This window comes from Phaenicophaeus curvirostris, chromosome 1, assembly GCF_032191515.1.
Source record: "Phaenicophaeus curvirostris isolate KB17595 chromosome 1, BPBGC_Pcur_1.0, whole genome shotgun sequence".
Taxonomy (NCBI): Eukaryota; Metazoa; Chordata; class Aves; order Cuculiformes; family Cuculidae; genus Phaenicophaeus; species Phaenicophaeus curvirostris.
The window spans coordinates 197742024-197764783 of NC_091392.1; the positions used below are offsets into that span (position 1 = coordinate 197742024).

At 42.4% G+C, this 22760-nt stretch overlaps 3 protein-coding genes across 3 annotated transcripts; all 3 read left to right on the forward strand.

Annotated features, from left to right (window-relative positions):
• The first annotated feature begins 125 nt into the window (after nucleotides 1-125).
• ANKRD49 (ankyrin repeat domain 49) lies at nucleotides 126-3426 on the forward strand. Its single transcript, XM_069883422.1, has 3 exons — nucleotides 126-193; nucleotides 1396-1666; nucleotides 2465-3426. The coding sequence occupies exons 2-3, from the start codon at nucleotides 1409-1411 to the stop codon at nucleotides 2921-2923; spliced, it is 717 nt and encodes a 238-aa protein (XP_069739523.1). The 5' UTR covers nucleotides 126-193; nucleotides 1396-1408; the 3' UTR covers nucleotides 2924-3426.
• A 3174-nt stretch (nucleotides 3427-6600) lies between these two features.
• Nucleotides 6601-12708, forward strand: C1H11orf97 (chromosome 1 C11orf97 homolog). The gene is made up of 4 exons (XM_069849843.1): nucleotides 6601-6772; nucleotides 8286-8390; nucleotides 9795-9920; nucleotides 11843-12708. Exons 1-4 carry the CDS (start codon nucleotides 6601-6603, stop codon nucleotides 11848-11850), a joined length of 411 nt encoding a protein of 136 aa, XP_069705944.1. The 3' UTR covers nucleotides 11851-12708.
• Nucleotides 12709-14624: 1916 nt separating this feature from the next.
• On the forward strand, nucleotides 14625-16637 carry FUT4 (fucosyltransferase 4). Its single transcript, XM_069849846.1, is given in 4 exon segments — nucleotides 14625-14672; nucleotides 16104-16320; nucleotides 16323-16394; nucleotides 16397-16637. Coding segments are annotated over 4 exon segments (537 nt in total). The 3' UTR covers nucleotides 16597-16637.
• Nucleotides 16638-22760: the final 6123 nt, after the last annotated feature.

Here is a 22760-nt window from a genome sequence, read left to right on the forward strand (position 1 = left end):
TGGCGCCGGGACGGGCGGCGCTCGCGCCTCGCATTCAGCTCTCGCGAGAGCACGGACCGCGCGCCTCACACCCCTCCTCCCGCCGCGGTCGCTTCGCCTCTGACGTCACAGCCGCCGGCCGGAAGCGCGCGGGCGGGGCCACACGGCAGCTGGCCCCGCCCCTTCCCGCCGCGCTCCGCCCGCCGGGCAGCAGGTGAAGCCGAGCGGGGCCGGGCGGGCGGCGAGGGCGGGTGGGAGAGCGGCGGGGCGGCGTGTGCAGGGGGTCCCGGGTGGGGCCGGGGCGGGGCGGGGCCCTCCCGGGGCGGCGGGGGTCGGGCCCGGGCTGCACGGGCTGCCCCTGGGCCGGGGGGGAGGAGCGGCGGGCGGGGTAGCTCTGGGGGAGGAGCAGGGCTGGGGCGGGGGCTGCTGTCTGCCAGCCTTGGGCAGGGGTAACCCTGAGGAAGAGGGTTTAGTGGGGTTATAGAGTGGTTTGGCTTTGAAAGGATCGTAAAGATCATCCAGTTCCAACCCCGCTGCCATGGGCAGGGACATCCCACTAGATCAGGCTGCCCGAGGCCCCTTCCAGCCTGGCCTCGAACACCTTCAGGGATGGGGCAGCCACAGCTTCCCTGGGCAACCTGTGCCAGTGCCTCACCACTCATAGTGAAGAAATTCTTGCTTATGTCTAGTCTAAATCTGCCCCTCTCCAGTTTATACCCATTGCCCCATGTCTTATCACTACAAGCCTTTGTAAACAGTCCCTCTACAGCTTTCTTGTAGCCCCTTTCAGGTACTGGTAGGCTGCTATAAGGTCTTCTCGGAGCCTTCTCTTCTCTAGGCTGAACAACCCCAACTTTCTCAGCCTGTCCTCACAGGGAAGGTGCTCCAGCCCTCTGATCATCTTTGTAGCCTCCTCTGGGCCCATTCCAGCAGTTCCATATCCTTCTTATGTTGAGGATTCCAGAACTGGACACAGTACTCCAGATGAGGTCTCACAAGAGAGGAATAGAGGGGCAGAATCCCCTCCCTCGCCCTGCTGGCCACGCTTCTTTTGATGCAGCCCAGGATACAGTTGGCCTTCTGGGCTGCAAGTGCACATTACCGGCTCATGTTGAGCTTCTCATCGACCAGCACCCCCAAGCCCTTCTCCGCGGGGCAGCTCTCAATCACATCATCCCCATCCTGTATTGAAACTGCGGTCTGACTCCTTAACATCTTTTCCAACCAAAACAATTATGTGATTTTATGGAGACAATGTTTTTCTTGCATGGATTCTGGCAGAGCCCCATTTAGTGGAGGAACATGGAATTTTGCTGTTCATGGTGTTGCTGATGTCTGCATCAGTTGTCAGGTGTTTCATTGACAAATAGCATGCTGATAATGTCATAAATACCATTGTATATCTGCTCCTTTCAGGTGCTCACTGAAAATGAATAAAGACAAACAAATAGATGAAGATGATGATGACAGCGACCAGTTTGAAGACTTTATGGAGAATTTTAACCAGCTTGAACTACTGGAGACACACAGGCATTTGATTCCCGTAGGAACACAGAGCTGTTGGTCAGGACAGTCTGATGATGACGATGATGAACAAGAAAGAAGTGAGGAATGGTATGAAATGCAAGAAAAAAAAATGGAAAAACATCCAGAGAAATTGCTGCTCTGGGCAGCTGAAAACAATCGGGTAAGGTATTTATTCTTTTCACAGAAATGCTATTTTGAGCATAGATCTGCAGTTTCATCCACAAACAAAAATTTACCTACATTTTCCTTTATCTCCATGAACTATTTTGATCCAGTTTTGCAAGTCAAGGTATGTAAAACATCTCCCTTTATAGCACCCCCTCAAAAAATATCTCTAGATCCATTAGCTTTCAGAACAAAAGCTTTGACTGGAGTTCTGAGCTAAAGTAACAATACTCCTCTTAAAATTCTATAAAATGAAAGCGTGCCAGGCTCTCTCTTCATGGCACAAAAGCCTTTTACCTGAGGTGGAGAGGGTGTATCGGAAATTTTATTTTCTCAGAAGCTCCATGTGCGGAGGATGAGTTATTTTTTCCTGTTTTTTTTGTGGAAAAAAAAGCTATTTATGCTTTGAAGTGAGGGATAGATGCCCAGTATTCCTGTTATGTAGCTTATTACACCCTTGTGTACATTTATTTTCATTAATTGCCTTTCTTGCACACAAAGGCTCCATCTACAGTCTTGTGAAGGTACTGACGTCTTCACCGTGAATGAGGAGAAGGTACTTCTAAGGCATTGCACCTAATGTTCACGTTGTATCTCTTTAAAAACAAAACACTCCACCCAAGCCAGCCAAGCAAAAACCTCCACCCCAATAACAATAATTGGTTTAATTTTAAAATTTTATGTTGCACCTTTTTGAGGCTGACGAAAATTGCTTTTCCATTCAACAGAACAGTAAAAGCCATACATGTTGTTTGCAGGGTTTCACATTAAATTACCTGTTTTCTGTAAACAGCTGAGTACCGTGAAGAGGCTCCTTTCCGAAAAGCTGGCTCCAGTCAACACTCGTGATGAAGATCAGTACACTCCTCTCCACCGAGCTGCCTACAGCGGGCACTTGGACATGGCATACGAATTGGTGGCCCAAGGGGCAGACGTCCATGCGCAGACGGTGGACGGCTGGACACCTCTGCACAGTGCCTGTAAGTGGAACAACACTGAAGTGGCCGCATTCTTACTTGAGCAGGGTGCAGACATCAACGCACAGACGAACGGTTTGCTGACACCCCTGCATATTGCTGCAGGAAACAAAAACAGTAGAGAAACCCTTGAACTCTTGCTGATGAATCCGTACGTGAAACCAGACCTGAAAAACAACTTGGATGAAACTGCCCTTGACATTGCTAGGAGGACTGATATATATCACTACCTTTTTGAAATAGCAGAAGAGTGCATAAATGCCGTAACCCCTTAAAAGCTGCGGTTAGGCTTGTGAACGAGAGGTTTGCTGATGCTTGTTTGTGTTCTTCGTGCTCATCTGTGGTGGTCTGTCCCTTGGCAATGAGGCTTTCATCTAAGATTCTTCAGTATTCTCCTCAGGCAAAATGTCACTTCTTCCAGTCCAGTTCAGTGGTATCCCTCAAGCTTTGGAGCGTTACTGCTGTTATTCAGGGTATGCAGAAAGTCTCCGTAATTTCAGCAAGTCTCCATTTAATTAGCACAGATTTGGAGGGGCTTTCGTAACTGGTCTGTACTGTCAAAGCAGGAGGGAAAACTGGAATATTCACTTGATGTGAAAGGATTCTGTCTTAGTTATACAGAGTTTATTACAGCTCACTTGAAAACTATTTTTTGAGAAATTTAACTTTTTTAAAACAGCATGAAAGCTCAGAATGAATGTAATTTATTTGGGTGATACACAAAATCTTTGGTGATCCTGGTGTAAGCCTTCTTATAAAATAAAATATTTAACCATAAGTATTCTGGTGTCATAGTTCTAATTGAAAGCTCAATTATCAATGCAGTCAACTGTTCATAAATCAAAAGCTTTATTCATAGGATGACGAAGTAGTGTTGGTTTATATTTTCCTGGTACTTTTTAAGGAAATTACTTTCAGTAAAGATCCTGTTTATTTTTCCCTTGCAAAATAAGTTGAGGAGTAAAGACTTAATGTCATGGATACAGCATTAGTTAGAACAAGTAAACTTCAACTGCATGAGGATAAACAGACAACATAATGTTGTGTCTAGTTTAGTTACAGCTAATTCCATGCAGGACACACTTCACAGTGTTTCTCCTCTTCTTTTGAATCCCTAACAAGAGGCCCTTATTCCAACTCAAATATTAGGACATCAGCATAGTTTAAAAACTGTACTGGTATTTTTCCTCAAAATTCCTTAATTTCTAGACCATTCTTTTTTTTTTCATATTTGACACATTTTCAATTTGTGATAGCTTGTGTTACTAATCCTAGGCTTCCAGAAGCTCTGACAGTTTTGGCTGCCGTCATTTAACCAAACTTAAGGTGGTGGAGGAAGGTTGGTTTGTTTCTTAAGGTTTTGAGGCCTTTAGCACCCCCTCAAGTGCAGCCTCTCTGCAGTCATGCTAGCTTTTCATCACTTTCTTTCCTGCATCTTGGTTCAAATCTAAGTTTCAGACAAAAAACATGACTAAATGCAAGCATTTAATGAGCAAAGGTTTTTAAGTACCAGTGCAGTACATGTCAAAACAATTACTCCAAGCATGTCAATAGTGGTATAGAAGGATACTGGCGGAATTTCAGCGATGTTCTTGATTCAGCAGAGGATCTGTAAAGTGCTGTATCACATGGGAATTAGTAGACTAAAGGTTTTTCCATAGTAATGGCATGGTCCATAATTTCAAGCTTCAACTTTCTGATTTATAATATAGGAGTGGAGAAACTTGCTTCACTGTGTTAATCAGATTGAACGGAAAAGTGAATGTAAAGCCTGAAGGACTTCACTCAGTATGAGAGCTGTAACAAAACACTTTGTTGTCCTGTGCCGATGCTTACTGAGTGATCCCCGGCTCCTTCCTGAGAGCGCTGACCCAGCTGAGGCACCTTTGCAGCAGCAGCAGGGTAGGGGGATGTTGGCCCACATCTAGCGTTCTGATCAAGCATCTGTTGAGGGCACCTCTGTTACCCACTTTTCTAGAAGCCCTGGTTGGCATTTCTGTTAGAAGAGAACTGCTCCTGAACTATGAATGGTACAAGATGATTCTTAATGCTTTTTAGTTTGGAAGTCTGGTTTCAGGACAATAGTGGAAGACTAATACACCTTCAAATACATCACGGAAAAATGCAGAAACAAATTACATCATCCATTTGTGCAAATGGACTTGGTTTGTATAGTATAACATTTCACTACAGCACACAAAGTTTTGATTTCAAGAAAGATACTGCGGGGCAAAGCTCCTGGCCAGAAGAGTGGGACAGCTTCCAGGTGTGCCTGCCAGCAGCGTTACCATTAACTACTGTAACTGCCAGCTGCTCTTTTTTCTCCAGACTTCAACAGTGGCAAAACTGAGAGAGTAAAGTCTACATCAGTCCTGTAAACAGCTTCTTAAGATGCCTCATTTTATGAAAAGCATTATTAAAACCAAACTAGTTCTTCCGAGTGTGAGTAGATTGACATCATCTACCCAGTTAAACTGGGCTCCCCTGTCTTCCTCTCCTTCAGCCTGCAATGGACACAGACAAGGACGACGGGGTATCCTTTAGTAAGGAAGGGCAGTGCTGTTAATACAAGTAGTTACTATTAAAATAAGTAGAATATTTTTTATTTAAGCTGAAGTAGAGTTGAGTTTCATCTAAGAAATTGTATTTTTGAAAGTTATGCAGAATGTCCCTCTGATAGCAAGTCACAGGCACTCACAGTCACAGGCACTCACAGTCACAAGCACTCACAGTCACCCACAAACATATACACACAGACACACCCCCCCACCTCCACAGACACTCACACTCACATACACACACCTCACACTCATCACCCCCCCACTTACGCCCCTATAGACACTCACACCCACAGAGACACTCACTTTTACACACACCCACTTACACACACCCCCCTCCACCTCCGCAGACTCACACACACACTCACACCCCCCTACCCCTATACTCACACCCATACTCACATTCACACACCCCCTCACCTCCACACTCACACCTACACTCATACACACCCCCATGTGCCCACTCACACCCACACTCAAACACTCACCCCCCCCACACCCAGACACACACTCACACCGCCTCATCCCTGCACTCACACCACAAACACATACTCCCCCACACTTACACCCCTACACTCACAGTCAGACACTCACACCCCCCCACCCCTAGAGACTCACTCAGTCAGACACTCACACACACCCATTCACACCCCTACAGACACACACTCATACACACCCCCTCACCTCCGCAGACACTCACACACACCTCTCACACCCCCCACTCACACCCCTACAGACACTCATACCCACACACACCTTCTCACCTCCGCAAACATGCACACACTCAGACACACACCCCCTCACCTCCGCAGACATTCACACACACACACACACACTCCTCACACTCACACAACCCCTCACCTCCACAGACACTCACACACTCCTCACACTCACCCCCTCACACTCACACCAACTCCTCACCTCCACACTCACTCACACACTCCTCACACTCACACCAACCCCTCACCTCCACACTCACCCACACACTCCTCACACTCACCCTCACCCTCACACACAACCCCTCACCTCCACACTCACTCACACACTCCTCACACTCACACCAACCCCTCACCTCCAGACACTCACACACTCCTCACACTCACCCCCTCACACTCACACACATACCCCTACAGCCACTCACATCCACACACACTCTCACACATCCTCTCACCTTCGCACTCACACTAACAGACACCCCCCTCACCCCGCTCCAGACACTCACACCCACACCCACTCAACCCCCCAACCCCTATAGACACTCCCCTCCTCACACCCACATCCCCCCGATACACCCCCATTCACTCACACCCCCCAACCCCAGACACCCCCGCCGCTCCCCGCCCCCCGGCTGCCGTTAACCCCCTTTCCCCCACGCTCTCCCCCCCGCCTCCGTCATGCTGGGCCGCGTTCCCCTCCCCGCGGCTCCGTCGTTCCCCCCGGGGCCTCGCTCCGCCCCGCTCCCCGCCGAGCCGCCCCCGCCCCGCGCGGGCCCGGCGAGCGCGCGGCTGGCGGAGATGCGGGCGGCGGGGAGCGGGGCCCGCGGCGAGGCGGCGGCCGGGCAGCCCCGTGAGCTGAGGGGCGACCCCCCCGGGGATGCTGAGGGACCCTTTGGGCTTCTTAGGGACTCCCTTGGGCTCCTTGAAGATCCCTTTCACCTCCTTGCAGATCTCCTTTGGCTCCTTAGCAACCCCCTCCAGCTCCTTAACAGCCCCTTTGCCTCCTTGGCTATCCCCTTGGCTTCCTTAGCAACCCCTTCTGGCTCCTTGGAGAGCTCCTTTGGTTCCCTTCGGCTCCTTAGTGACCCACTTGGGCTACTTAGCGACCCCCTAGAGCTCCTTAGCCTCCCTGGAGATCCCCTTTGCCTCCTTACAGATCCCCTTAAGCGCTTTAGCAACCCCCTTTGGCTCTTTGGAGGACCCCCTTTGCCTCCTTACAAATCCCTTCCAGCTACTTACAGACCCCCTTTGGCTCCTTGGAGATCCCCTTCACCTCCTTACAGGTCTCCTTTGGCTCCTTAGCAACCCCTTCCACCTACTTAACAGCCCCTCCAGCTCCTCATAGATCCCCTTTGCCTCCTTACAGATCCCCTCCAGCTCCTTAGCAACCCCCTTTGCCTCCTTGGAGATCTCCTTGGACTCCTTAGCAACCCCTTTTGGCTTCTTGCAGAACCCCATAGGTTTCCTTCAGTTCCTTGAAGACCCCTTCGGCTCCTTAGTCACCCTCCAGCTCCTTAGCCTCCCCTTTGCCTCCTTACAAATCCCCTTAAGCTTTTTAGCAACCCCCTTTGGCTCCTTAGGGACCTCCTTTGCCTCCTTACAGACCTCCTCCAGCTCCTTACAGACCCCGTTTGGCTCCTTGGAGATCCATTTCATCTCCTTGCAGATCTCCTTTGGCTCCTTAGCCCCTCCAGGTCCTCATAGATCCCCTTTGCCTCCTTACAGATCCCCTCCAGCTCCTTAGCGACCCCTTTTGCACCCCTGGAAATCCCCTTGGCCTCCTTAGCAACACCTTTCGGCTCCTTGGAGAACTCCTTTGGTTCCCTTTGGCTCCTTAGTAAATAACTTGGGCTTCTTAGCGGGCTCCTTAGTGACCCCCTCCAGCCCCTTATAGATCCTCTTTGCTTCCTTACGGAACCCCTCCAGCCCCTTGTAGATCCCCTTCGCTTCCTTAGAGATCCCCTCCACCTCCTTAGCAGCCCTCTTTGCCTCCTTACAGATGCCCTTCAGCTCTTTAGTAATGTCCTTTGCCTCCTTAACACCCTCCTCCAGCTCCTTAACAGCCCCTTCCACCTCCTTGTAGATTCCCTCCACCTCCTTACACATCCCCTCCAGCTCCTTAGCAACCCCCTTTGGCTCCTTGGAGACCCCCTTTGGTTCCCTTGGGCTCCTTAGTGACCCTCTTGGGTTCCTTGGAGAGCCCCTTCAGCTCCTGGGAGACCTCCTTCATGCACAACCCTGCCTTGGGTTTTTAGCTGTGGGTAGACAGAGTGGCCTTGTCTCCCCAAGTGCCCTTGACAAAGCACATAAGCATTGAGGAGGATTAAAATAACTGGTTCTTCTGTAATGTATTTTACTAACAGGGAAGAGATTTGTGTATGTTGAGCCATCTAGGAGAGTTAAAGAAATACAAGAAGAAGAGCTTTATATTCCGGAAGAAGCATGGCCTGTTAAACATCCAGCTGCCGGTAATCCTCCTTATCAGCAAATGGCAAGTGTTTGTCAGGGCAAATGAAATGTAAATTGTTTTCAGGAACAGTGGCAAAATTATGATTTAAAAAAAAAAAACCAAAACCAGCCGAGAACATTTATGTGAGAGCCTGGGGAACATTTAGAAACAGAAGTATTGCATCTAGTCTTTATTAATTTTTTTGGTTTTAGTCTGAAATTATGGGACTGTAGAGAACATGGATAACTCCATGTGATCTATCAGTTTAATAAACAGGAAACAAATACCAAGCAGTAGGGAGATTTACTACCTTTTTTTTGGAAGAAGTGCTGTAATTATTGGAGTAGTTTGTCCCCTTCTGCTGTTCAAAGTTGAAGTTGGTGTTAAAAAGGGCTTGAGGTAAGGTTGATAAAGACAGGAGAACAGTGAAACAAATTGGAAAATCAGTCTGTTTAGGCAGCTTAAAGATTATGGAGAGCCTTGATTACAGCAGGCAAATAAGGAAATGGAAGTCTGAGAGGGAGCAAAGTGTTCGGTCTAGCTAAACTATTAGAAGTTCTGAGAACTGGAGATAGAAATAAGATTACGACCATAGTAGAAATAATAAGTGGGTTTTAACAAAAAGAACTTAATACTGGAACAGTTTAAGAAAGATCACTTAGATTCCTGATTTTTAGTATGTACTTTAAATATTTTGCAGTTAAACTGTTATCCCTGGTCTAAACTAATTTGCTAGTCTTGGTGCAGGAATGAACCTGAAGTAAGCCCACTTAAGACAAAATTTACATCATGCTGATCCTCCCCTGCAGCTATAAGATCTATTAATCTAATTGTAGCAAAGTAATTTTCAGAAGTTTGTAATGTTTAAGGATAGGTCATCTTATCTGATTGACTACAAGGTCTTATTGTCTTATCAGCCAAGCCATCATATTGTCTTATCAGCCAAGCCAAGGTACCTCTCTGTAGAGTTCACTGAGTAAAGCTGGTTACTCTTCAGTTTTTTTGGTTTGTTATGGTAGTGTTTAGTTTGTTTTTGTTTTGGGGGGAGGTGAGGTTTTGTTGTTGTTGGCTTGCTATCTTTTTATGAGGGCATTTAGTATTCCAATATGATTAATAAATCATGCTAGATGCATCAATGCTATTACTGCTGTGTCTTATATGTTATGGAAGCATCCTGCTTTGATGAGAAGCCTAGTAGTTCTAAGCTATTCTACGGACAGTAGAGAGCATCATATACCTTTAGCATTGCTCTCTGAAGATGTCAATCCCTTTTCATGAACTATGAAGGAAGATTATAATATTCTGCTTAACTACTTATCATTACTGTGTAGACCAAAGGCACTGTCTTTTGAAAGTTACATTAATTCCAGAACAAGTTGAAGTAATCAGTTACAATGGTGTTATTTTTGCAAATTATTACCAGTGGCTGTGGAAGGAATTTGGAGTTTGAAGAAGGATTTCAACATTGGAAGCCTGAAACCAGTGTCACAGAACAGAAATGGTTTACTTTTACAGCCTCAATTCTACTCAAGGCATGCAGGAAGGAAAAGTAAGAGTAAATAATAAGAAACTTTCACTGTAACACCACATTTTAAAATTTCAGGGTAATATTATTTCGTAATTCATTGACAGCTCACAGCACTGCAGTTCTGTTTTGTTCAATGTTATTTTTTTCATCAGGGTTACCTATATGGTTTTATAGTAACCACCACTGGGCATCTTTTTGGAGAGCTAACCCACCTCATCTTTTAGTAAGAAGCCAACAGACTTGAAATCTTTGCATAAGAAACCTGATTAGGACGGCTGTGTTGAATCACCTATTGCATATTCTGAAACCTTTTGTGAACCTGTGGAATAGTTACTTGTTTTCTGCTGATGAGTGGTGTTGCTTTCCTGTAGCTAATGACACTTCTCTGTCTTAACATCCAACCTTAACCAGTTCTAATGTTTGGAAAAGCCCTCCTTCCAACACGACTCCTGCAAAGAGATTGATGTAGGTATCATTTGAGGCATTTTAGCATTTGCCTACAATGATCAGCTGGTGCTCTGGGACGTGTATTTCTTTCTTTACAGTGAGTGGAACGTGGCTTGTGTGGAGCAGACCAGTTTGTTACGAGCTGGTGGATTTTAGCATAGTCTTCTCAATGTACCCACCTTCTTCTCTCTTTAATTTTGTAGTCGAGGGAGAGAGCTTCTAGTGCTAAGGAAAGAGAGTTCATTAGCTTTGTAAGAGGAATATTGTTAGTTTAATGAGCTTGTGGAATATATCAACTCAGCATATTTTGCCATTAAATGAAGCTCTTTCCCATATTCTTGGGGGCTAGCAGTTCAAAAATACAGTTAGCTGTGTGACTAACACCTCTTTCTTCCTGGAGATGCCGGCACTTCAGTTACAACAGCAGCATGAATCAAGTTATTGCTAGTATAAGAAGTGTTAAACGAGCAGAGCCTTCTGCCACACTGCCTTTACAATAGGGAAAGTACTTGTAGAAACGTTTTGTTTATGTAGTAGGCCTAATCTGTACCAGGTATTAGCTGCAGTCACTTCTGGTATGTACTAAAACCAAGAAAATTTTACCCACACCGAGAAAATACAACCAAAGAATGCCTCAGAGTTTGGAGACATGTACCTGAGGCCTCTAGTGAAAGCATTCAGTCTTCAAGAATCCTGATCTTCTCTGTTTCCTGGTAGGATCCTTGAGGGAAGAACAGCTTTAAAACAAAGCAGTTTATTCAAATTTGTTTATATGCTGAAATTTATGGGCTCTGTTGGTTTTCCTTTGGGAATTTAGACATACCTTCATTCATGGGGACTGCTGCTAAAGACAAGTGATGCTGTCCTCACTAGCTACACTGCCTGTTTTTGCAGGAGAATATGCAGGTATTTTGAGAGAAGGGGTGGCAGAAATGATACCAGACGAGAAAAATGGGAAGCAATCTGGCTTTAGCTCCTAAACTTACCAAAACTTTTCCATTCACACACTTTCTCTGTGTAAGGATCTGAGGAAGAAATGAGGTGATAATATACTAATTGAGATGGAATAGGTACAGGCTGTGGAAATGGACAAAAGAGAAGAGGGGTTTCAAGGGAAAAGATAAACCTACTGTGTGTAGTGCCAGAAGGAAAGGCACCACCAAAAGGAAAAGGAAGAAGCGTGGACAAGGGGAATGAAAGAGAGGAGGCATAGAACAGAATGTTGGGAATTCCTTAAGGGAACTGGAGAGAGGAGAATACCGTTCAGCAACACAGGGATACAAACTGAAATATATGAAGAAAAAAGATGTAGGAGAAATAAGTAGAAGAGACAAAAAGAAACAAAAAATACATACCCATGTTGCTGAATTTACTGCAGTCAATGCATTTATTTTTGCTTCTCCCATTTATGGCTTTTCTTTTAAAAGGGAGTAGTGGTTTTCATCCACTATGTGGTATTTCATCCATTGTTACAGCGGATCTTGTTTCTTTTGCAGATTGCTGAACTGTAGTGCTTTGAAGACCTGAGCCTGTTGTGATGCATCAGATCGAACTTCAGAATGATTAGCTGCCTTTAGAAATATAAATTAGTATTTCTAAGATTGTGAAGAAAGTTCTGCTTGGGCAGGCAGTTGTTTCCTTTGTTGTTTTAGTCTCATCCTTGTACTGTTTTTTTATCAGATGTTGTAGTAGCCAAATCTGACCCATATTTCAGCCAGTGATGAAGATGTCACAGTACAAAGATAGCAAAATGTTCTTGCTGTCAACAATGTGCTACTGTGAAACCGGACATTTACATAGGCTTATTTGTTCCAAAGTGATTTTAAGTTCCAGCAGAAGATTGTAATGTAATTGAAGAGATGCCTTAAAATGCCTTAAGCTGAGCCCATTCATTAAACCAAGTAGTTCATAAGCCAAGAGTTTGTGGTTTGATATCTGGCCTTATTTAGTAAAAGTTTAACATAAGTAAGCCTCTCTCTATACATAAGAGTTAACATAATGTCAAAGAACCAGAGGCAGCGTGGAACCTGAAATAACCTGTCACTGAACTCTCACTCTTAACCATTATTACAGTGATGTAATTCCAAACCATCATTAGTTTGTTTTGTATTGGGAAATTGTGACAGTTGCTCCACACAGGCACACAGACTGACCTTTTCCTGTAAATCCTGATCAAGCAATAACCACCAGTTGAGTCACCTTCCCTGGAGGTGTTTAAGGCACGGGTGGACAAGGAGCTGAGGGATATGGTTTAGTGTTCGATAGGAACGGTTGGACTCGATGATCCGGTGGGTCTCTTCCAACCTGGTTATTCTGTGATTCTGTGATTCTGTGAATAAAACAGCAATTTGTTTAAATATAACATTGCATAATATTATAGTAATGTTATTAATATTGCTATTGTATTTCTAATATATTTAAAATATTTAATTGAATGAGGTTTTGGGTTACAAATTAACTGTGCTGACATTTGATCATAGTGACTTTAGTATCTTAACTGTTCAGCTACCCTTTTCTTGTAGTTTTTTTTTAATATATTATTTCATTTCAGAACTAAACACTTCTGCTTCCACATATTAATAACAATGTTCAAACACTGACATCCTACAAAGGCTACGTCCACATTATTGAACAATGAGGCACAACAGAAGGTGCTCAAATGATTAAAGCAGGTGGTATTGAGAGCCCAATAACTAGACTGGATGTGGTTTGGTAGATTTACTTCAAACTAGAGCTAGTCTTATCTCCTGGAATGAAATGTCATCTCGATGCTTGAAGTTCAAAGATACCTGAAGAAAAGCTGTAGCACAAAGCTTTTCCCTGTGGCTTGGGGAAATGCTTACTGGGTAAAATGAGAGCATCAGAGCTGCCTGCATATCACTGCACTGGCAATGTTGCTGTATAAGACGCAGTCCCATGCTCCAAAACCCAAGGAAGATTGAAATCCATGACAGCTGCTAACAATTATCCACAGAGCCATATTCAGATTTGCTGGTACACATGTGCATGTCAAAGTATCAAAATGTGGTTTTGGTAGGAAAGTTTTCTGCTCTGATTTGGCCGCTGGAATACACTGGTGAACAACAAAGACATGTGCTTTAAGGTCCAAGAGTGTTCTGGGTCAGTATCCTCCATCCACAGTGTGCACAGCTCATTTGTTCGTGCCTGTGCTTTGACCTGGGAATGTCAACTTTCCATAGGTTTAATCCAACCTTGCTCATGGTCACAAGCAGAATTGTAGCCAGGCAGAATATTTTAACATTACGTTTGCCGCGTGTGCAATACCGTGGGCTTGTCCGTCCAGAAGCTGCTCATCCACTGAAGATGAACATCAATTTTTAACTGAATCTTTTATTTTGTTGTATTTCAGAATTTGTGCTTCCAAGCAGAAAGATCATTATCCCCAATTACACTAGGTAATCAAATTACAGGCATTTAAACTTGATGCTAAAATACAGCATACAACTTAGACAGAACAAAACTTTTATCACTCTTTTTCATGCAGGATTTAGGTTCCTACTTTGCAAAAATGTGCATTGAAACCACAAGGACTATTTATGAAGAAGAGATTTCAAAGTCATTCTTGGTGTCATTTTGTTACCAGGTAGCAGTCTGCTGCTCTTTGAAGTTGATCATGTTTTCTTAGGATAAAAAACTCCCCAGGTTTCCCTGTTTGACAGAATGTTCTGGCTTGATAGCTGTGGCTGAAAGTACAAGCACATCTTGCAAGTACCTTTTAAACTGGGTTTGCAAGACAGTTGACAAATAACTTCAAAGAGTTTTCTAGGCTTAAATACTTCTCAAGTGTAATGAAACTGAGTCAGAGTAGAAGAGGAAGCTAGCTGGGAAGTTCTAGGCAAAAACATTTGCTGCTGTTAGAAAACATTCAACCTTCAAGTAAGTAAAATACTTTTTATTTTGCAACAGCTTCAGTACTAACAGCCAGCATTTTATTTTAAATTCCTGGCTATCAGCAACAGTAGAATGTACTGTGGTTTCCACAGAGCAGTTGAACCACAGTTCCCCAATTTGTGTATGTAGTACCAGGAAGTCCATGTGGTCCTCAGTCCGTGGAGCTATCTCCAGGGCTGGTTTATATCCAAAACAGACAAAACCAGGTGCGTTTCCTCTGGAAGGTCTGTAGGCATCTGGTAATGCTACTGAAACTTCTTCATACTGTGCTTCCCAGTGACATCTGTGGAGTCCTTACCGAATGAGATAGAACAACACTGCTTGACAAAATCCTACTAGTGCAGAGTACCTGTTTGAGATTGTGCCATGGACACACTGCATCTTACAGCAGAAATGAGGCAAACTGGAGCTGACGTGGGTTACTACCAGCCTGGTGTTTCTTCTCTAGAAGAGAAACGAGACATTCAAAAGGAGAGAGAAACTCCTCACCTACACACAGGTCTGAGGACACCTGACTTCTAACCCTGGTCCTGACAGTGAGGTCACTCCCCATATCCCTCACTCTCCAGCAATACATCATGTCTTACTTGTAAGTTTACTACACCAAAATTTCTAGGAGGCTGCTAGACTCTTAGATGAAGACACACTTATCGTAACTTTCAGTGGTAACTATAACAAATCCCTAACTAAAATATATTTCTATGCCGCATCTCCCACATTGTGTGGGGTTTGAAGAACACGTAGCAATAGCAAAACAACTGTATCTGTAATTTGTAAAAATTCTAAAGTATGCCTCGAAAATAGGTTTCATTGTGCTGTAGATACAGATTCTATAAAGATTTTTGGATTAGTGGACTTCTCATGTGTAAATGTAAACATGTATTTAGTCTCCACAGAGGCAGGCATAATGTGTAAAGGAATTTACAGTGACAATATTACTTCTAGAAACATTTTAAGCTACTGTCCATCATCTTGAATCTATTCAATTCGTATTTGCCATAGTAAGACAAATAGGAAATGTCATAGTGCTAGATTTTCATGATGTATATATGATCACGGCTTACTATGGATTTCAGTAATAGCTTTCATCTGTTTGCAGTGTAGAGCTTTAGCTGGTGGTGAATATAGAAATCCTCATATTGATCTTATGCTGAACAATTAAACAGATTTGTCCCCCTATTGCAACAGTCTTAAAATAGGTGCCATTGAAGAGTAGCAGAACATCAAGTCGAAGTTCTACTGTGGGACTGCAAAAAAATGCAAAATAACTAGCCAGCTCTTGCAATGAATCTTCATAAGGAAAGGATATTTTTTTCCAAATTTGTCACTACTCAGCTTATAAAGATGTCCATATAGACTTGTTCTGAAACATTTAATAAACCCTGAATTAATGCAAATATTTTTTTATCAGGCCTGGCTTCATCAATGTAATTGCATAGGCTTCAGGATTGGAATGGCTTAGCACCCAATCTTCAAGCAATGGAAATGAAGACTTGACTAGGCAGAGTCCTCCAAAGTCATATATCAATGCTGTAATTAAAGTTCCTGAAGGAACAGAAGAACTGCCATTGCAGCTGGTACAATCAAATTTATTGAGTGAATCAGAATCTCACAAAAGTCAATTGAGCTCTCCCGGTGACTTTCATGGGTCCCAAATTTCTCACATTGTCTGCAGAAATGGCTAAAATTGCTAACAGCACAGCTTTTGGATCACTTTGATTCCTTAATTAAGGCAGAGTAGGGATTGTGCTCATTATAGAATCATAGAATAGTTTGGATTGGAAAGGACCTTAAAGATCATCTAGTTCCAACCCCCCTGCCATGGACAGGGACATGTCCCACTAGATCAGGCTGCCCAAGGCCCCATCCAACCTGGCCTTGAACACCTCCAGGGTCTATGCGTGGTATTACTGGCGGCTGAAGGAGCATCTCGCTGTCAACGTCTATGGGGCAGGAGGGGTAGAGCTGGACCGCAGCAGCCCGGTGGAGACCATCTTAGTCCACAAGTTCTACTTGGCCTGCGAGAACTCGCAGAGCACCAACTACATCACCAAGAAGCTCTGGTCGTCTTTGGCCCACACAGAGCCAACTACGACAGCTTCATCCCCCTGAACTCCTTCATCCATGTTGATGACTTCTCCGGCTGCTGGCCACCTATCTGAAGTTCCTCAATAAGAGCAAATCCAACTACGGGAGGTATTTTGCCGGGAGGAAGAAGTACGAGGTCCATGTTGCCTTGTTCTGGGACGAGCCTTTCTGCAAGGTTTGCGAGGCTGTGAGGGCAACTGGGAATCAAATCAAGACTGTACACGATCTGGCCAGCTGGTTTGAAAGCTGATGTTCCTGAGCCGAGGTGCAGGGAAGGACGAGTCTCACAGAGATCGTTAGTCAAAAAGTTATACGCAGAAGGCTGTGGCATCAGCGGGACAGAGATACAAGCTGTGAAAATCTCACAGAAGGAAGATTTTTATTAATGTGCAAGATTATGCAACTACAAAGAAACATCAGGCAAGATGATCATTCAAGTGTCATGTTGAATCTCCAGAAGTCACATGGATCTGAAAGCTCTACAGCTGTGCATAGCTCCACATAAATAATAGATGCCAAATTCTTCAGCCATACAGCTGAAACCAATTTTCTCAGCTATGACAGCTTCCCAGACCACGAAACTCTCTGCTGCTCTCAGGGGATACATGATCAGCACTGACTTTCTGTACTCCAAAGACAAAAGTGAATATTTTTAACAGTGATTATTATGCACGTGAAAGCTATTTGCAGATGAATTCTGGGCCCCACGTGTTGAATGTAAGAATGCAATGATACAGTAGCACTTTTTAGCAATGTTTGAACATGCTTTCAGCCAAATAATAATTTCATTTAGGAAAAATGCATGGAGGGGAGTGAGTCTGAGTGGAAAAAACAGCTCAGCTGATGTTGTGTATTTCTTCCACTGTCTACAAAAACTGTAGGCATGTTTTTCCTATATGAATTGGAGAAGAACTTAAATACAGGAAAAGACAGACTGTAGAAAAAAAGCTGGATAATTTCCACCCTCCCTTTATGCAGGAATTAGAAAGTGTTTACCGGAATCTCTGTGGTTTTCTCTGCAACATTGCTGCCATGTAGGAAAAATAAGGGAAAGGCTCGGAACTACAGGGGTTTTATTACTATATTAAATATGTATAGAGAATCTTAAATTATTTCTCAGGTGTCATTAGACAGTCCTGTTGTGTAGTGATTGTTTTGTGGGACAAAAAAAATTCTGCTGGGTGATAAACTATTCAGAGTGCTGCTTTGCTGTTTGTTTGTAAAGTAATAATTACATCCCCATCCCCCCAGTGCTCAAGTCCCAAATCGCTGCCTTTCAAAAAGAAAATTAGCATAGTGAATAAGATCTAGACTGTTGGTAAAATATTAATTGTGTGAGGAAACAATATGAAAAGGGAAAGATTTACAATCTTTTCTTCTTTTGACATTTTTTCCTAGCTCAGTTCTTTGATCAATAAAGAGGTTTCTAAGATAAAACTTCCTTCTTTCATTGCCTATCAGGAGCATTTACAGTAGTTATTCCCTTTCAGATTCTGCCATTTTTCTGGAATAAGGTCTTCCTAGCATTTGGTGTATGGTTACTCTTTGGTTACACGTAATCTTGCATGGTGAAATTCAGAAAGAAACTTCAGTTGCAGTTACACATCCTCGAGAAGCTGAGCCCTCCCTGCCCTTTGTGACTATAAGGTTTTGGGGGCAAAAAATTGATAACCCACAAGAATCCTGCACAAATGATGAAGGGATTCATCCAGCTCTTATTTAAGGAGCAGGATAATCCATGGAGTTACCCAGAGACTTCACTTGGAAGAAAATTATGGGCACAGAACAGGTGGGGAAAGAAGAGAGTCAGTTGCAAATATAGGATGGGTATCAGAACAGGTGAGTTTATTGGCATTTGTGAATCGTATTTAGCTTAGAATAGGATTAGATTTGACTTTAGCAGTAAGGGATGCTGAGTAGGTGCTTTTAAGATTTATGAGCTGACAGCTTACTGTAATTTAACTTAGATGCTCCCCATGGTTAAGGAAGCGTGGAACCAAGGATTATTGAAAAAAAAATAGTACTAATGAAGTTCATTAATAATTTAGACAGATCTGCCACATCCAATCTAGCTGTCTCCTATGCTTACGTGAGGAAGAATGGCTGAAAGTGCTTAATGAACCTATCTGTTGTTAATGCCAGAGTTGCTATAGAAATGTTATTGGGAAAGAAGACAGTTAAAAGTATGTGGAGTGTAGAAGGCATGGTCTCTAACAGCCCATTTTCACTGGAACAGATGTTAAGTGATTATTTAAGGCAGAAGAATGTTCTTCATGGCATGCTCATCTGTCTCTCTACCCCATCTACGACTCCTATAATATTATTTTTGATATTTTTTAAAAATCTATTTTAAATATGTCATTAACAGTAATAGCTAACTGTCAGGATAATAGAATCTGTCTCCCTTTGAATTATCCTTTTTTTTTTCTGTTCAGTATTTCTCATGGTTCACATGAATATATGCCAAATCTGACCTTAAAAGTGATAAGCAATCTTTGAGAACTAAAATTTAAGATGGCACTAATTTTTATCAGCCTTCTGAAACTGCTGTATTTTTTTCAGTCCTCCTAAATTTTTTGTACATTTTCTGAGAGTTTCCAGTCAGGCAGTTCTTCCATGTAATCATTAGTAATGCCACAGGCCAAAGATCAGACTACAAAAGCATGGGAATTTCCAAAGATCACAACTGATTTCTCAGCCTCTCTAAGAAAAGCAGCTGAAAACTGATGAACTAGAGTTTTGTGAAGTTCAGAAAAGAGCTAGGCAATAATTACAATTCCATGTTTGAATAAGGTGATCACAGTTGTGCTGTATTTGCTAATTACACATAAAGTATTTTCAATAAACGTATAATGAAAACTGCTGTCTTGTAGTAATTATTGCAGAACACTTGCAGCCTTTTCTATACGTCATCGTTCTTGCATAAGCATTGCACACCTTTGCCTTTAGATTTGGGAGGAAATTCAGCCCTGGTCTATGGCTGCTGAAGTCAGTAATACAGAACCTCTGCAAGTCTAGTTTGATTTTCTTATCCACTTCCATCATACCATTAAAAGCTAAGGACTGGCTTTTCTAAATTGCTCCATAGAGCCTGAATTACATGATAAATAAGAAGTTTGCCTGAGCAAATTGGGTTGTAGATCAGGTACCAGACTCCAGCAGATACTTCTGGTGATGAATATAATCCACCTGTAAAAATTAAGCAAATTTATTTTCTATTTTAAGTAGAAAAATATTTTTGAATATATATTTTTAAAAGGGATTTATTCTGTGCCTGAAAATACTGAGGTGGAGGGAGAGAAAGGAAGGTCATTATCTTCTCATTTTTAGAAGGAGAAGAATTAATATTGGTTTTTAATTATGGTATAAATGGAATAGAAAATTATGTGATGCTTTAAGTTACATCTTGTATTTCAGGGAATTTTATACTGTAAGGTCTGTTCATAGAATGAAGTAACTTTGTATTAATTATTTAGATAGATTCTTGATAAAATTAAAGAAAAGAAGCAGCACAAAATGACCCTATTTTTTTAATATTTTATCTTCTTTCTGTGTTATAAAAGTTGTGGAAAACTGTTTTTTAAAGAGAATTAATTGATTATCATGTTTGCTTAATCAATAGAAATGGCTGATTGTTCTAAAAGTAGCCAGATCATCTCAGGTTAGGAGTGAAACCTGGTTGTGCCAGGAGAAAAATATTTTCATAGGAGAGGCTGTACTGAGTTATTTTCGCTGTGAAAAGGAGTATTTATTGAAGTTGGATGTCTGCTGGAAAAATGTCGTTTCAAACAACACCAAAACCCTAACTGTCTCTTGACCTAGAAAGAATTTAAATGTGGTTGCATTTTTTTGCCTCCTTAACTTTCAAAATGAAATGGAGAATGTTTTTATTTGGCTATTCAGCACGTAGCTCTACAGCTGACTGTTTAGCTGCAGCTTTTTTCATGCTTGTTCGTCATCATCTTCAACTGAGCAACAAACCAGGAAGCTTTTTCTGACACTGACTGCAGCACAGTTGATTGTTTACCTCTCTCTTTACTCATCTTCTGTGCTTCATTACAGAAGTACTTCTGTATTACTTCTGTACTACTTTTAACTTCATCTTCTGTATTGAGAAATTTTAGCATTTCTTAAACTTCGTGCCCAGCCAGGATGGAGTAGGTGCTACAGTCCTCACTTTACCCCCTCTCAGGCGCCTGATGTTGTATCAGCATCACATTTAATTTTTGTAAGTAGAGCCTAAACTGACTACTTGTTTTCTCATGCCTGGGAGATGAAGCTGGTTTTTGCTGTTCATCCAGGCAAGATTGAATTTATGGGTTGGGGAAACTGATGGAAATATTTTTCTGCCAAACACTGAGCGTAATTTGTTCAAGCTTGTTTGGTGATTCTTAAAAAAGTGAGTTACTTCTGATTAAACTCACTTGCACAGGTCTCTATCCAACAGTCATATAAAATGGTATTTGTTGTAAGAATGTAAACAGGCCTTTGTAGGGAGCATAGACCTGACTCAATCTAAAATCTATTGATGAGAAAACAATTATTTAGCATGGCTTTACGTGGTATATAACTACCACTTAAGGATCCAAGTGTAAAAGCCTGTTTCTAATCAGAATAATTTGAACAACTTAGATGTCACTTGTAATTAACTTGATTTAACAGTTATGATCTGGTATTCTCTTCTGCACGGTAAATGAAAAACAATACCCAAGGTAACAATAACTATGTCTGCTCCAAGTTCTGCAGATGTTTTGCATTGGGATCTTAAGCTACTTACTTGAACCTTAATTTGGCACAGTGACAGCTATTCCTAAGAGTGTCATTCCAAAGAATATCGGAGAGGAGTAAGAGAAAGCCTGGTTTTCAGCAGTGCTTTGAGAGCTGCAGGGATTCAACACACCAGTGCTAAGGTGCTCAGTGCGTTCAGGAAGTGCCCTGAAGCTAAAAGCTCCTTTCAATAGCAAAGTTTTCTTTTAAGGAGTAAATACTTCTCCAAACCAGCAAAGTCCTTCACCAGTTTTGGGTCCTTAGAATTAGATAGTTGCATGGGTTTAAGTTTTGCAAGCAGAGTTAAAATTGGATTTATTCCAGTAGTGCTCACTGTTTTAATAATATTCTTTTAATAACTATCAAAAGATGGTCCAAAATTTGAAACTTGCTTTTCTCTCTATTTATTAAGCTGTCTTATGAAGTTAAATCAGCCTATGGGTTTGTTATACATGTTATGGATGACAATTCTGTGTTTGCATCCTCAGATTTGCCACAGGAGTAAAAGATGCTCTACATATTTTGGATATCAGGAAGCTAAGTGCGAGAAGAAACAGAGCACTAGCAGCACTCAAGTGCTCTCATGCTGCTGCTCTGAGATTCTGATCCCAAGTGTCTATGCCTGCAAATTAGCCATCCTGTTTATGAGCAGAAGGAAGAAAGATAATTGCAAATATGGAGTGTGGATTATCGTATTGTCGATATATTTTGGTGCATTTGTAAAGCTGCCAAATAATTTTTGACTGCATTGAAGATTTATTGAAACGAGCACCACTAGTCTACATGAGAAGCAGCCAAAGAATTGTCCTAAATGCGAAGTTGGAGTTAAAATGGAAAATTTTTACAGAAATAATAAAAAAATGGAATGCCTTGCAATTGCAGGAAAACATGGATATACATTTTAAATGTTTAACTCTGAACAAAAAGAATTTTCTTGGAAATGCTGGCTCTAGACCCAACTGAAAACAGAGAATATCAATTCAGAGTTGTGCTTGTGCTCATGCTTCATGTTTCTGAACAGGAATGGCCTCCTGATGTTAAGACAGAGCTCTGAATGTTTCAATATCCCTTCTAGTCCCAAGTCTACATCTTGCTTGGCTTAATGTTAGCTTCCTTTCACTGTAGTTCACACATGGCTCCTCAAATGTGCTCTGATGGCTTCTCACTTTGGAGAAGCAGATCTAAGAAGAGATAAATTAGTATATGGATGTTTGCAGAGAATTTGGGTCAGATTTTGCAGTAGTCCTGGGGTAAATGCAAGTAAGCAGTAGAGGCTGAAGATGAAATACTGACACATGCTTTTATGCTGAGACCCCAGGCTGGAGTGAAACATCTCATCCAATTTTAAGGGTGAGTCTTTGTGCTGTGAGTTTCCTATTTATTGTGAAGATTATTTTCTCAGGTACCCCTGAAGATTCCCTCTGCTATATTATCTCAGAATCATAAAATCATAGAGGTAGAAAGTGGACACAAAGACTTCATTCAGTATGTCTGTGCTGTGAAAAAAAATATTTAAGTTAATTAGAACAGAATCTGTGCTGGGTTCAGGCTCTGATAAAGCACCATCAGACGAATGAATGGAAAAACACAGGTTCACCACCCCATCTGTTACAGTGACTGCAGTGAAGAATGATCTCTGCAGTGAAT